Raw genomic sequence first — 15865 nt, forward strand, 5'->3', positions numbered from 1 at the left:
GGCCAGATTTAATTTCCCTAACAAAAGAAATAAGTGTACTCCATCTAAAACGGCCGAATTAGTGACCTTGGAGTCTCTGGGAAGCCTTCTTCTGAAGTCCTTTTGCTTTTTTCCTATTGGCCATCTTCTCCCCGCATAATGGTGTGCCGGCTCCTCCCATGGACGTGCCAAGGAAGGCCAACGTGGCTTTCACAATCACATAGACGAGCGTCCCGATGTCTGTGGTTCCTCAAAACAACACTGAGCCCATCAGCGTCTGGGTGTGCTGATTATCTTATCAGCAGTACGTTCCGTTCTGTAAACAACATCCTCCACCAACCTGCCCTGACCTTTCACTGCTCATTGAATAAAGGCACAGTCAGTAAATATCTATTGCATTAGACATAATTTGTAGTCAATCGTATAAAACCCTTTATAGTCAAATGTATAAAAACCTTCACTAGCTAGTAGAGGAAGTTAGGAGTGTTTTGAGTGAAATCTTGTTAGTTTTTGTGGAGAATGCCTAGGTGTTGTGTCGCAGGTGGATGCAGTAACTATAGAACCAAGGGTGAGCAGCCCAAAAGGGGCTAACTGGCAAAAAAACATGCAGTGAGCCGCCAACAGGGACAGATCAATGAAAGACAGCCAGAGCCTTGGTAAGAAGAACGCAAGGCTGGGTGACTAAAAAACACGCAGTGAGCAGCCAGGCTAACCGGGAACCAACAACAGGTTTAGTACGGGTGCCTTAAGACCTTAGAAATGCTGAAATCTCGGCTGAAGTTACCATGTTTCTTGGGAGTCTGACTCGATAGACCGCGCGTTGAAGGGAAAAAAAACGCTGTAACGGGAGCAGGTAAACTTAGCATCTTTTGGAGGTCTAAGCATGCAGAAATGAGCGGTATGTTTGTTTCAGAGTTGGCCGCACATGTTGTGGTAATTGGACTCTCCATTTTGAAAGTGTTGTGTTCCATAAATGATGTCCCAGCTCTAGAGGAAACAAGATAGGTTAACGGCGGATTGAACATCTTTGCATGATTCCATACCTGTCGCGCTCCAGGGCTCCATGCCCTTACAAACTGTCGTATTTTCCCTTACAAATTACAAAATAATCCTACACCATATTTTTTTCAAACGTGTTTATTTATGTAGTTTAACATGTTATATTCTACATGTGTTTCGTGATATCATATATATTGTTAATTAGCATTAGACACAGAGTTGCTCGACATGAATGAGGTTTATCATAAAAAAATGAAGTAGCTTGGATGTTCACCGTAGAAGGAAAGAATACATGCAAATAGAATTAAGTAGAATTTTCTTATTCAAATTATGAATTCATTTTTTGCATTAAATTATTGTTGGTAATATACTGATTAAAGGGTTAACCACGAACCTGTCTTTTTTCATCTTCTCCTTTTATACTTCCTTTTTTTCTTAACTTATTTTTTACAACACAATAATTCGTAATATAATGCATCAAAGCGAGTGAGCCGTTTGAGAGCCGGCTCTCTTTAATGAGTTGAGCCGAAAAAGCCGGTTCGCTAAAAAGAGACAGACTTCCTTTCACTACTCAACTACCACATGAAATCCAAAGTTTTTTAAGACCACATGTATTTCAAATTTACTCAATCAACCCCTGATCGGAATGATGCATGATGGGAAATCCCCAGGCGGCAGACGCATGCGCACAGTAGCATCAAACCGCTCGCTTTGTTTGCAACGAAAAAATACAATACCGAGATAGAGGCTACCGCGGCGAACTCGTTTGACTTGATTGATTTGCCGTTTCGTGATAGTCGGTGTAAACCGGATGGTACCCATCATTGACAAATTTGCGTTTTTCCGTACAGATTTTCTTGTACAACATACACGTCTTAAAATACATAATAAACGTACTTTGTTCGGCAAAAACGTACAGGTTGACAGGTATGTGATTGTCCGGCAAAACACTACACATTCTGTGCTTAATCGACACCAAAAATCTGTTTGGGAATACCTCTAAATGACCTTCTTCCCCCAGATGTGGACGAGTGCTCGGAACTCAACCAGCGCATGTCGCTCTGCAAAAACGGCCGATGCGTCAACACGGTGGGCTCGTACCGGTGCCTTTGCCTTCCGGGTTTCGCACCCTCCGAAAAACCAAACTATTGCGTGGAGACAGAAAGACGCCAGACGCATACGCAGTGAGTGACCATCGACGGGACAGGACCGAGAGAGACTCTGAAAACCCACACTTTATGATGAAAACCCCCAGAACTAACCGTAAATACCTAAAAACACAAGTTCTTTGGGTGAGCGGTAGGAGGGGGCAGATCTGTACACACACAGATACTTACTCTTCTCCTGAATTTGCAGCTAAAAAAACAAAATCTTCCCGTTTTGGTTTCCGACATGCAAAATGTATCTGAAGATTGCGCTCTTCTGAGTCTCGTTGGGAGTGTTATGACCGACTTCTTTTATTTAATATATTTGATATGTATGATCTTTTTAATGCTAAATGTGTGTATTTTTGAATAAACCAAAATGTATTATCTTATAAATGACGTACTGTTATGACTATATTGGTCTTAAAGGGACAGTGTGTATTATTTTGTGCCTCCTAGTGGTAAACACAAACTTCTTTGTTTCAAAAAAAAATAGGGATTTGAATACCGTATTTTCCGCACTATAAGGCGCACCGGGTTATTGGGCGCACTCCCAAAAAATAGTTCTTGGTCCTATATTTGACATACATAAGACGCACCGGATTGTAAGGCGCTACAATGGGAACGTCGACAAAACAGTCAGATGATTCAGTCAAACTTATTACCCCCTTAACATTCCCAAAGCTTGCAAAGAAGCAAATACGTGTCCGTACGATGTCACTCAAATGCATCGTTCCATCATTCGGAAGGTTAAAGTCTTGGGATTCAAGAAATGCCAACCATTCCTTAGTTTCTATTTTCTTTTTCGCTCGCAACTTTACTGTGCATATGACAATAAACACTTGGAATTGAGTTGAATTTAAAAATAGACACTCCATTCCATCCATTATCTGCACCGCTTATCACAGAAACATCGAGTTCAGTCTGAAACAAGATACAGGGAAAATATATAGCCAAAGTAGCTCACCGAAGTCGTTGTGTTCATAATAATGTGCAGCCGTGGTCCTCTTATATCCGTGAGTTTAGTAAATCCAGGAGAATAAAATATTTACAAATACAGAATAGTAAAAAAATTCTTTCTGTATGCCGTCAACCACGTGCTATTTGCATTCATCTTTTTCGGCCAATTGCAGGCTTTGTTTTGCCGCTTCAGCCTATGCCAGGCTGTAAATGATAAAAAGGATCCGCCCCTTGACCTCCGAATAACTTTAGCCAATAGTGATCGATTCAAATGATGATTGACACATTGGTTAGCCAATGAAACGCCGGTAAATAAATCCCAGCATACACCGCGGACTACTTGGCGTTCGGGGGAAAATCGAGTCGGCGGCTGCTGCATTAGTTGCAAGACTTTGCGACTTAATATTGCTCCATATATAAGGCGCACTGTATTATAAGGCGCATGGTCAGCTTTTGAAAAAAATTAAGACTTTTAGGTGCGCCTTATAGTGCGGAAAATACGGTAGGTTTACGTTTTGTAGCGTCATAAATGTTGTTAGCTTCTTTTGAATCTCCCTTCTGGGGTTTTGGCTTGATTCCTGGTAAGGATATGTCAGAGTGTGCAGTTTCCTCATGCGTGAGAAGATAAGCATGACATTGTGGTTCAGCGTTTAAGCATATTTATTCCTTAACAGCAACCAAACAAGAACACGGCTACATTCAATACAACATGGTGATCAACGATTAGCAAAATGAAAAATGGTGTGTGCGTAATGACGTAATGGGAAACGTCTTACCGCAATACAGCGAATAAGAGCGCTATTGAATTGACAAATCTTAACATTTCCTAACCACGTCTCCATTTTTCTTGTGTTCCCTATGTGTCTACTTTGGAAAATGGATATGCAAATGTACGACCTTATAAGGGTTGGGGGAAGTCCGGAAGCAGGAAGTTATTCGATGCAGGCTTCTGATTGGCTGCCGAGTATGCAAATTGCCAAACAAATTTCCGAATTTTCCAAGCCGAACGAAGATTAGAATAAAGCAAAACGTTTGATTTGAAAAAATAAAAACAAACAATTTTTTATTTTTTTTAATTTTTTTTAAGTTGTCGGCCCGCCGGGCAGAAACATTTTGTAAGTTGTACGCCCGACGCAAAAGATGCACGCCCCGGGCGTCCGGGAGGACGTTATTTCGGACATTGACTATTGCACAGGTGTCAAAGAGGCGGCCCACGGGCCTGATCTGGCCTGCTAAGGGATTGAATCCGGCCCGCGAGACAACACTCAGAGAAGCGCAAGAGAAAAACAAGCTGCAGGTTGATGTTGCCAAAGCCAGGTGCCTGCACTTATTTCTCTCTCTCTCTCTCTCTCTCTCTCTCTCTCTCTTTTCCACCCCTTTTCTCCCACTCTCTTTCACTCTTGGTGTCTCTGTTTTTCTTTACCTTTGTTGCTCTTTGTCTCTTTCTCTCTCAGTGTCTTTTAACCTCTTTTGCTCTAATTTCTTTTTTACATTTTTCTCTCTTTTCTTTTCCTCTCTTCCTACCCTTTGCGCTTTCTTTTCTCTCCTTCTGTCTTTCTATTTCTCTTTGGATTTCTTTTTTCCTCTCCCTTTCTTTTCCCCCTCTCTCATGACTTTTTATCTCTTTTGTTTCTCACGCTCTCTCCCTTTCTCTCTTTTTCTTTCTTTGTCCCGGCCTCTCTCCTTTTCCCTCCCTCTTTCTCTTATTTCTTTATCTCTCTTTTTCTTTCTCTTTAATCTACTAGTCTGGCCCCCAACAGAATGTTTGTTCTATCGTGTGGCCCCCGAGTTTAAATGAGTTTGGACTATTGTATACACGTGCATTTTTAAAAACACATATATTTTACATAGCACAAGCCTCCTGTAGAGGGAGCTCCGTTGTTCCTTAGTTTGCATTCTTCTTTTTTCTGTGTGTCACTTTTTTAGGTTTTATTTAAAATACATTTACTGGTCAAATATTGCGCAATCTCCTTCTTAAAATGAACGTGTTTTTATCATCACAAAAACGGATAACTTTGCTCGTTTTATGTATTAATTTTGTAACATTTTAACAAATTTTTGCAATTTGGAGTTAAGTCAAGGAAAATGGTTCTAATTCCCTTAATTTATAAATGGTAAATGTTCTGCATTTCTATAGCGCTTTTCAAGTCAATGAAGACCTCCCAATGCGCTTCACAATGTGCTTCACGCTTACCCATTCACACACACACTCACACACCAATAGGGAGTCAGCCTCCAAAGATTTTGAGGATAATCAAGATGCTAAATGGTAAATGATCTGCATTTTTATAGCGCTTTTCAAGTCAATGAAAACCTCCCAAAGCGCTTTACAATGTGTTTCACACTTACCCATTCACACACACATACTCACACACCAATAGGGAGTCAGCCTCTAAACATTTTGAGGATAATCAAGATACTAAATGGTAAATGGTCTGCATTTCTACAGCGCTTTTCAAGTCAATGAAGACCTCCCAAAGCGCTTTACAATGTGCTTCACACTTACCCATTCACACACACACTCACACACCAATAGGGAGTCAGCCTCTAAACTTTTTGAGGATAATCAAGATGCTAAATGGTAAATGATCTGCATTTTTATAGCGCTTTTCAAGTCAATGAAAACCTCCCAAAGCACTTTACAATGTGCTTCACACTTACCCATTCACACACACACTCACACACCAATAGGGAGTCAGCCATGCCAGGCGCCAACCTGCTTATTGGAAGCATTAGGGATTCAGTGTCTTGCTTAAGGACACTTTGACATATAACACGGAGGAGCCGGGAATCGAACCTGCGACCTCTTGATCCCAACTCCTGAGCCAATGCCGCCCTTATCCCACACAATGAAAACAGAAACTATAAATTTCACTTTTTTTCATGAAAAATTTCAAGATTTCGTGTCACGACTTTTATTTAAGTTGAATTTTTAAATGTAATATATATTCCATAAAATGAGTTCATTTGAAACTTATGTTAAAGGGTTAAAAAAAACTTTATTTTATAGCATGACATGGAACAAGGTTCGTACGAGTGAAATACTTGAAAATGCTAGAATTTTAATGTCTTTTCAAGGATTGAGGTGAAGTACTTGTAAATGCTTGAAATTGTTACCATGTTCCTGCTTAAAAAAGGACGCTGACTGTGTTCTCTAGTGGCTTCGCTTTGCCATTACATTTCTTCTTCCCTTGTGAACCACCGCCGCTGGCATTAGTTTGTATGTTATTGTCCTATAAAGTGCCATTGCCCTATAGGGACCTCGCCCAATAAGATAGGTACTTGCTACACTTAAACAGAACACTATGAAATGAGTATTAGTGCAAGTATTACATTATCAATAATGGAAATGTATTATAGTCCATGCAAAAAAATGAAGATAGTGTTTCCCAGTGCTAAATTGTCAGGGAAGAACTTCCTGCAACTGAAAATGTAGGCTAAATATGTTGTGGATTAACTGTAAGTCAGCAGCTTTCGAGCTGACAACAGACATCTGGCCGGATGTTATGAGATAATGTTGATACACGAAATTAGAAAGTCGATTCAGAGAAAAAACACTTTCGATTCCGAAAAAGCCCAGCATCTCTTGGAGGAATTTTGAACGTGGCTTAAATGTTGCTGAATGAATGTTGCAATAAAGGACGTTCCCTTTCCGCCATATTTCTGTCTCTGCGTATATTTTGGGGCAACCCCCAACGACGTCCTCTCCAAAATATATAGTCATTTTTACCCAACACATGTCTTGAAAAAAACACACACAATATTAAAACTTGCATGTGTAAATCGCAGATATATATGTGGCACTGCAAAATACATAATTAACTCTGGATTTTTTTTCTTTTAGTGGTACTGGATACATTGGAAAATAGACTTTGAAATTCCTTTAAAAAAATGCTTTAATTTGGACATTAAATTGTGTACAAACCCAAAATTGTATCCGTGGAAACGTATGTAAAAATGTATAACTTACCAATTTCAATCAATGCAATGTATGCCCGGCCCACTTAGTAATAATAACAATAATAATAGCTTTAAGAGTAAAAAATAATAACCCAAAATCCACTGTGCTATCACTAGGCACTATGGATCTAGTTTTTGTGAAAAAAGGCATTTGAATTTATCTTAAAGGTGCACAGGATTGGTCAATGTTGTTTTGGCTGAACTCCTTCCCATAATTCTCTGTTGTAATGGAGCATTATGGGAGAGATTTCAGCCAAAACAACGTTGTTCTACTTGGTAACATGAGTTAAAATATTTTCATGATGAGATAAAAGTGATTTCCTTTTGCGTTGACATAGTGGATTGGAGTCTAGACTTCGGCGCTCTCACCACTGCGATCCGGGTTTGATTCCCGTTGCATCCCATGTTGAACAAACTAAGTGATATTTGACGGTTGACCAATCATTGCTCAATTTACTATAAAACCTCATTTTCACCACCAACCCAAACTTTGATTTTTACTCCGCTTTGATTATATTTATGGCATTCGGGATACGTAAAAACTAAGGTATTTCTTTCTCTCTGTGCGGGTCGATACCAACAGCCGGGTACTGGTCGACTGCCTGGTGGTTGATGACCACTGCTCAATATCACTGGTGGTCTAGTGGTTAGGATTCGGCTCTCTCACCGCCGTGACCCGGGTTCTATTCCAGTTGCATACAATGATTTGCGATCGTGGTTTAGCTATTTTTCAACCGATCTATCGTTGCACAAATACAGTAATTTAGCGTAGAACCTCGTGTATAACGCGCACCCAAATTTTTAATTAAAAAAAAATGTTTGTTGTACATTAATAGAGTTACAGAATGTCTCTCCATTCGATCAATTATGTCGAAATATGAACACAAACCCCCTTTGAAAGCCCGAAACAATCAAAGTTGCGCCGGTATTCTTTTTCTCCAGCCAGGCAGCAGGATGTGTGCTCAGTGTTTTTGTTTAGCCAGACATTTTTAGCATCCCAGCGAGACAAAACAATGCAAACCACGTCATGAGAGAGGAATATGGGATGGGCTGACCCTCTCCCACCGACGTGGAACAATAGAGGCCGACGCACCAACACATTCAACCGGCTCCCGTTCGGGAAACCGGCACAAAAACAAAAAACCGACGCCGAACCAGTTCACTCGCGATATTTCGCGCATTTAAAATCGAACCGAGGCCCGTCGCGGAGAACCGCTCCTATTTCGATTCCAGTTATTCCATTTCCTGCTTTTTGTACCCCACCTTGTTTGGGGTCTATATTTGGCCCCGGGACGACGCGTTTGGGAAAACAATTGAAGGAAGTGGAACGGTCACTTGGACAAACAAAAGTCACCCGAATGTGTAGCAACTGGCCGGGAGACGGCGAAAACGGTTTCAGAGGACAAGAATGAGGGAATAGATCTTGGATTTTGGGATATTCCCATTGGACGCTGATGACTGGAGGCTTTTTGGACTAAAAACACAGGTAGGTCAGGTATGTTAGCAGCAAGGTTGGGTAGGATTACTTTAACTGGATTACTTTCAATGACTTTTGGATGACTCCAATAGCAAATATGCTAATGAAAGACAAAAGAAACTAAATATGAATAAAATGATGACTCACAACACGTGGTAAGCTTTCACTCCTGTCTTTGATGTCTTTGATCTCCGGCAAAACTAACATAAAATGCAGGGTTGGGTAGGGTTATTTTAACTGGATTACTTTCAATGACTTTTGGATTACTCCAATAGCAAATATGCTAATGAAAGACAAAAGAAACTAAATATGAATAAAATGATGACTCACAACACGTGGTAAGCTTTCTCTCCTGGCTTTGATCTCTTTGATCTCCGGCAAAACGAACATAAAATGCAGGGTTGGGTAGGGTTATTTTAACTGGATTACTTTCAATGACTTTTGGATTACTCCAATACCAAATATGCTAATGAAAGACAAAAGAAACTAAATATGAATAAAATGATGACTCACAACACGTGGTAAGCTTTCACTCCTGGCTTTGATCTCTTTGATCTCCGGCAAAACTAACATAAAATGCAGGGTTGGGTAGGGTTACTTTAACTTGACTACCTTCAGTTACTTTTGGATGACTCCAATACCAGATATGCTAATAAAAGACCAAAGAAACTAAATATGAATATAATGATGACTCACAAGACGTGGTAAGCCTTCTCTCCTGGCTTTGATCTCTTTGATCTCTGACAAAACTAACATAAAATGCGACAGAAACAAAATGAAAATAATATAATAATAAGTTCCTTTTTTGAATTACTCCATTACCAAATATGCTAATAAAAGACAAAAGAAACTAAATATGAATAAAATTAATAAATTTTGTACAAGCTTGGGGAGTAACGGAATACATGGAACGGCAAAAAATTATGTTGGCAAGCTGTTTGGATTTATTTTTTGTTTCTGTCGCATTTTACGTTAGTTTTGCCGGAGATCAAAGAGATCAAAGCCAGGAGAGAAAGCTTGGCACGTGTTGTGAGTCATCATTGTATTCATATTTAGTTTCTTTTGTCTTTTATTAGCATATCACTGGACCAAAATACTTGCGAATTAGCAGGTGTTAACATATGTTTTAGGCAGCTGCATTTAAATGTCACGGTTGCAAGGGCGCCCAATTGGTCCCCGCGGTGTGGTGCCAGGTTCTGTCACGGTTGCCACGGCGCCCAACTGGCCCCGCCCATGGACACTAGCAGATTGCTCCCGGACTACTTAAACGCCGTCTGCGAAACTCCTGCTAAACTCTGTTGTGATACGGCAAGCCCTGTGAATCCCCGTTTTGACCTGTGTTTTTGCTCTTGTTTTGAAAATGACTTAATTTTGTGCAGGTTCGGGGAGTAACGGAACACATGGAACGGCAAAAAAAATGTTGGCAAGCTGTTTGGATTGATTTTCATTTTGTTTCTGTCGCATTTTATGTTAAGTTTTGCCGGAGATCAAAGAGATCAAAGCCAGGAGAGAAAGCTTACCACGTGTTGTGAGTCATCATTTTATTCAAGTATCATATTTGGTATTGGAGTAATCCAAAAGTAATTGAAAGTAATCCAGTTAAAGTAACCCTACCCAACCCTGGTTAGCAGTTCTTTGGTATGTGTTTTTTAATGTTATTTTCTTTGCGTGTGGCTAGCAGACCGCAAAAAAGTCTTCAGGGGACCAGAATGAGAGACTAATTTGCTAATTTCGGGATAATCCCGTTGGATTGAAGACCGGAGGCCTTGCAGACTTTGGTGTGACTACACAAGCCAGGTATGTTTTCAGCAGTTTTTTTTCAGTTTTTATTTTTATTTTTGCCATGTCTGGTCTCCACAATTTTGGCTCCTGCATATAGCCCCCTGAGTACAGTTGGGGAGTCAGTTAACTGGGAAAAGAGCTCACCAGTGATGGGTCGTTGTGATTTTCTAAGAAATTTGCTTTCTAAATGTCATGAGTATCCATTGGCTAAAATCCACAAGATAACAACAGTGGGCAGCACGGGGACGCAGTGGTTAGCGCGTGTGCAACACAGTTAAATTACCCGCGAGTTGATACGGTAGGAAGAATATCTCCATGAGGAAAAATTTAGCATTCTTGCACTCTGTGCTTTAGGAGGCGCCACCATAACTGTATTAAGTTGTATTTTTTAAGAAAATATTAGCATAGCAGGGCAGCATGGCGGCGCAGTGGTTAGCGCGTGTGTGTGTGCGGCACAGTTCTGAGGTCATGAGATCGCACCTGCCTTTGTGGGGTTTGCATGTTCTCCCCGTGCCTGCGTGGGTTTCCTCCGGGCACTCTGGTTTCCTCCCACATTCTAAAAACATGAATTTCAGGTGAATTGGCCGGTCCAAATTGTCCCTAGGTGGGAATGAGCTGTCTGTCTCCGTGTGCCCTGCGACTGGCTGGCAACCAGTTCAGGGTGTCCCCTGCCCACTGCCTGAAGTTAGCTGGGATGGGTTCCAGCACTCCCGTGACCCTACTGAGGATAAGCAGTGCAGATAATGAATGAATGAATGAATGAACAACTACAATATATTCTAGCTTTAGGTATTATTCATATGAAAACCAATTAAAAACAAAAATGGATGGATAGATGGATGGATGGTTGGATGCATTAAAAAAAAAAGTGCACAATTATATTCAGGGTTGGGTAGGGTTACTTTAACTGGATTACTTTCAATTTCTTTTGGATTACTCCAATACCAAATATGCTAATCAAAGACAAAATAAACTAAATATGAATAAAATGATGACTCACAACACATGGTAAGCTTTCTCTCCTGGCTTTGATCTTTTTGATCTCCGGCAAAACTAACATAAAATGCGACCAGGGTTGGGTAGGGTTACTTTAACTTGATTACTTTTGGATTACTCCAATACCAAATATGCTAATAAAAGACAAAAGAAACTAAATATGAATAAAATGATGACTCACAACACATGGTAAGCTTTCTCTCCTGTCTTTGATCTCCGGCAAACTGAACATAAAATGCGACAGAAACAAAGTGAAAATAAATCCAAACAGCTTGCCAACATCATTTTTGCCGTTCCATGTATTCCGTTACTCCCCAAGCTTGCACAAAATTTAGTCATTTTATTCATATTTAGTTTCTTTTGTCTTTTATTAGCATATTTGGTATTGGAGTAATCCAAAAGTAATTGAAAGTATTTCAGTTAAAGTAACCCTACCCAACCCTGATTATATTCATAAAAATGATCATATAATAAAAATCAACAAACAAACTGTATGCGGGCGACATCTGTTTCAGCCTGGTCATGTTGGAAGGGGGATTACCTCATATGCGGTTCTCAAGGTATCTTCATTTTCCTCATGTTGAGGTTTTTGAGTTTTCCCTTGCCCTCATTTGGGTTTTAGATCAGGGGGTGGTGTCATAATGGTCTGTAGACTGTAGTAGTCTGTGGTCTGTGCAGCCCTTTGAGACTCTTTGTGATTGAGGGCTGTACAAATAAACATGACTTGACTTGACTATTATATTTTTTTATTCACCCAATAAAAAATAAGTAAATATGAAAAAACTACAAAGATAAAACATAATGCACCCATAGAGACCATCACATTTATCTGTATACTGCTTTTCATACTATACTAGGGGGCCGCCAAGCATGTCCTTTGTGCATTATTTGCATATGCCCCAGTAAATTACCGTGTTTTCCGCACTATAAGGCGCACCGGGCTATAGGGCGCACCCCGAAAAAATAGTTTTTGGTCCTAATTTTGACATACATAAGACGCACCGGATTATAAGGCGCTACAATGGGAACGTGGACAAAACAGTCAGATGATTCAGTCCAACTTATTACTCCCTTAACATTCCGAAAGCTTGCAAAGACGCAAATACGTGTCGAGAGCACGTGCGGATGCGGTGTCCGTACGATGTCACTCAAATGCATCGTTCCATCTTTCGGAAGGTTAAAGTCTTGGGATTCAAGAAATGCCAACCGTTCCTTAGTTTCTATTTTCTTTTTCGCTCGCAACTTTACTGTAAATATGACAATAAACACTTAGAATTGAGTTTAATTTAAAAATAGACACTCCATTCCATCCATTATCTGCACCGCTTATCACAGAAACATCGAGTTCAGTCTAAAACAAAATACAGGGACAATATAAAACCCGGAGTAGCTCACCGAAGTCGTTGTGTTCATAATAATGTGCAGCCGTGGTCCTCTTATATCCGTGAGTTTAGTAAATCCAGGAGAATAAAATATTTACAAATACAAAATAGTAAAAAAATGCTTTCTGTATGCCGTCAGCCACGTGCTATACGCATTCATCTTTTTCGGCCAATTGCAGGCTTTGTTTTGCCGTTCAAGCCAATGCCAGTCTGTAAATGATAAAAAGGATCCTCCCCTTGACCTCCGAATAACTTTAGCCAATAGTGATCCATTCAAATGATGATTGACACATTGGTTAGCCAATGAAACGCCGGTAAATAAATCCCAGCATACACCGCGTACTACTTGGCGTTCGGTGGAAAATCGAGTCGGCGGCTGCAAGTTAGTTGCAAGACTTTGCGACTTAATATTGATCCATAAATAAGGCGCACTATATTATAAGGCGCATGGTCAGCTTTTGAAAAAAATAAAGGCTTTTAGGTGCGCCTTATAGTGCGGAAAATACGGTAAGTTTCTTATTTACATCCTGCCTTACCCCTGCGGCTGACTGGCAACCAGTTCAGGGTCTCCTCTGCCCACTGCCCAAAGATAGCTGGGATGGGCTCCAGCACCCCCGCGGCCCCGATAACAGATGAATGGATCCTGGCTTACACAGAACACAAACAGGGATTCTTTTTTTTTTTTTTTACTTCTTTCAAGAATTATCAAAATGTAAGTCGAAACTTTTTTATTAGTTCAAATTCAAAAGAACATTTTTGCTGATGGGTAAACTATTTTCCACCTACAGTACTTAAATATCAATTGGCCTGTCCAAATTGTCCCTAGGTGTGAATGAGCGAGCGAGTTGTCTGTCCCCGTGTGCCCTGCGATTGGCTGGCAACCAGTTCAGGGTGTCCCCTGCCCACTGCCCGATGATTGCTGGGATGGGCTCCAGCACCCCCGCGACCCTACTGAGGATAAGCGGTGCAGCTAATGAGATGAGATGAGTACTTAAATATCAGAGGAAGCCAACTCTAAAAGCTTTGATTTGAAATTGTACATGTCTTCCACTAGTCCATATTTTGATGCTACCCTTGGTAACCTGATGCAGTAATCCGGTGGCTTGCCTCCAAAACATCAATACAAATTTTTCTTGAGTCAAAATTCCTCTGCAGGAACACTATGAAAGCATTGGATTTAAAAGGACACATTGATGTGTTGCAATGAACAAATGACCTTCTTTTAATGACCTTCAGGATCCATTATCATGCCGGAACAATTTTCTCCTGTTGTTCAAAGAAACTCTAATGCACGATCCCTTTTGTTGTTTTTATTGGGGTGGATATTCACTAGACGATTGCAATTGTCAAGTCAAGTCATGTTTATTTGTTTGGCCCTTAATCACAAGGAGTCTCAAAGGCCTGCACAGACCACAGATTATTGCAAACCACAGTCTATTATGGCACCATCCCCTGATCTAAGACCTACATGAGGGCAAGGGAAAACTCAAAAACCTAAACATGAGGACAGTCAAGTCATGTTTATTTGTGACACCCTTAATCACAAGGAGTCTCAAAGGGCTGCACCGACAACAGATAATTGCAAAACACAGACTATTATGACACCATCCCCTGATCTAATACCGACATGAGGGCAAGGGAAAACTCAAAAACTTTAGCATGAGGAAAGTCAAGTCATGTTTATTTGTGACGCCCTTAATGATAAGGAGTCTCAAGGGCTGCACAGACCATAGATTATCGCAAACCACAGACTATTATGACAACATCCCCTGATCTATAACCTACATGAGGGCAAGGGAAAACTCAAAAACCTAAACATGAGGACAGTCAAGTCAAGTCATGTTTATTTGTAACACCCTTAATCACAAGGAGTCTCAAAGGGCTGCACCGACAACAGATTATTGCAAAACACAGACTATTATGACACCATCCCCTGATCTAATACCGTCATGAGGGCAAGGGAAAACTCAAAAACTTTAGCATGAGGAAAATCAAGTCATGTTAATTTGTGACACCCTTAATCACAAGGAGTCTCAAAGGGCTGCACAGACCACAGTTTATTGCAAACTACAGACTATTATGACACCATCCCCTGATCTAAAACCTACATGAAGGCAAGGAAAAACTCCAAAACTTCAACAATTGAACATTAAAAGGAACAAACAGATGGAAAAGGACAAAAGCAATGGATCATTGGATAAGCTGGTGATAATGGTACTTTAGGGTTGTGACACACTCTAAGATACACTGAGAATCACCCAAAATGAGAGAAGATATTCTGTTAGGAGATAATAACAACCATTTATAGCATTTTTCAAATTTCTGGATATGTTTTGTCTAATTCTCAGTAACTTTATTTTTTTTCTTTTTTTTGTTTTGTTTCGTTTTACAAACTACAAAAGTGAACACTTTTTAAAATTTACATTTAAAAATAACAATAATTACAGTAATTATAAAGAGTCTTCCCAAGGAACAACTATTACGCAAATCATTAAAGGTTTTTAAAATTGAACTAACTTTGACTTCTCATATACAAATAATTGCAAATAAAAGCATTACATAAATAACAAAATTCAAAGTATAATATTCTAAATTTTTTGTTGAATGCTTTCAGATCCACACACAAAAAAATATTTTTTAGTCACTACACACACACACACACACACACACACACACACACACTCATATATATATATATATATATATATATATATATATATATATTCTCAATTAAAAAATAAGAACAGAAAAATAGATTAAAAACCATTATATTTGATATCAAATATAAATTCTGAAATTACAGACTAATAATTGTAAATCAAACCAATTGCATTTAAATATATAAATGATAAATACAGAAAAAATAATATAATTTGAAATACAATGCATTTCAAAATAAATCTGGAAATAAAATACAAAAATGAATGCAAAAACCAAAATTTAAAGGTGTGCAACATTTAGCCACTAGATGTCACTGTATTGTGTCGCACAACTGAAATCAAGGCTTTAAAGCACAAGAAACAAATTACGGAGACTCAAAGTAACCAAACTGCACGTTTTTTTCTCATTTATTTCCACTTAGCCTTTTTGGGGAGTTTGGGTACCCGTAGCAGCAAGATGTCAGACAATTATGTTGCTCCCTCTAGATGAGCCTCATGTACACATCAGGTATTTTTAAAAAAGCT

At 39.6% G+C, this 15865-nt stretch overlaps 2 protein-coding genes across 6 annotated transcripts in view; both read left to right on the forward strand.

Annotated features, from left to right (window-relative positions):
• ltbp1 (latent transforming growth factor beta binding protein 1) overlaps positions 1-2513 on the forward strand; it is a 155293-nt gene extending 152780 nt beyond the window's left edge. For all 3 annotated transcript variants that reach the window (XM_088351050.1, XM_088351052.1, XM_088351051.1), the window contains one exon: positions 2000-2513. In XM_088351050.1, coding sequence (XP_088207176.1) covers positions 2000-2166 — 167 coding nt within the window. In that variant the 3' untranslated portion in view covers positions 2167-2513. The remainder of the gene's footprint in view (positions 1-1999) is intronic.
• A 5681-nt stretch (positions 2514-8194) lies between these two features.
• Positions 8195-15865, forward strand: part of rasgrp3 (RAS guanyl releasing protein 3 (calcium and DAG-regulated)) — a 60558-nt gene continuing 52887 nt past the window's right edge. For 2 of the 3 annotated variants that reach the window (XM_088350978.1, XM_088350977.1), the window contains exons 1-2: positions 8195-8529; positions 10199-10317. The gene's annotated coding sequence lies outside the window, so the exon portion shown is untranslated. The remainder of the gene's footprint in view (positions 8530-10198; positions 10318-15865) is intronic. The other variant, XM_088350976.1, reaches the window with a different exon arrangement.

This window comes from Urocampus carinirostris, chromosome 13 (genome assembly GCF_059441175.1).
Source record: "Urocampus carinirostris isolate Australia breed hairy pipefish chromosome 13, RoL_Ucar_1.0, whole genome shotgun sequence".
NCBI lineage: Eukaryota > Metazoa > Chordata > Actinopteri > Syngnathiformes > Syngnathidae > Urocampus > Urocampus carinirostris.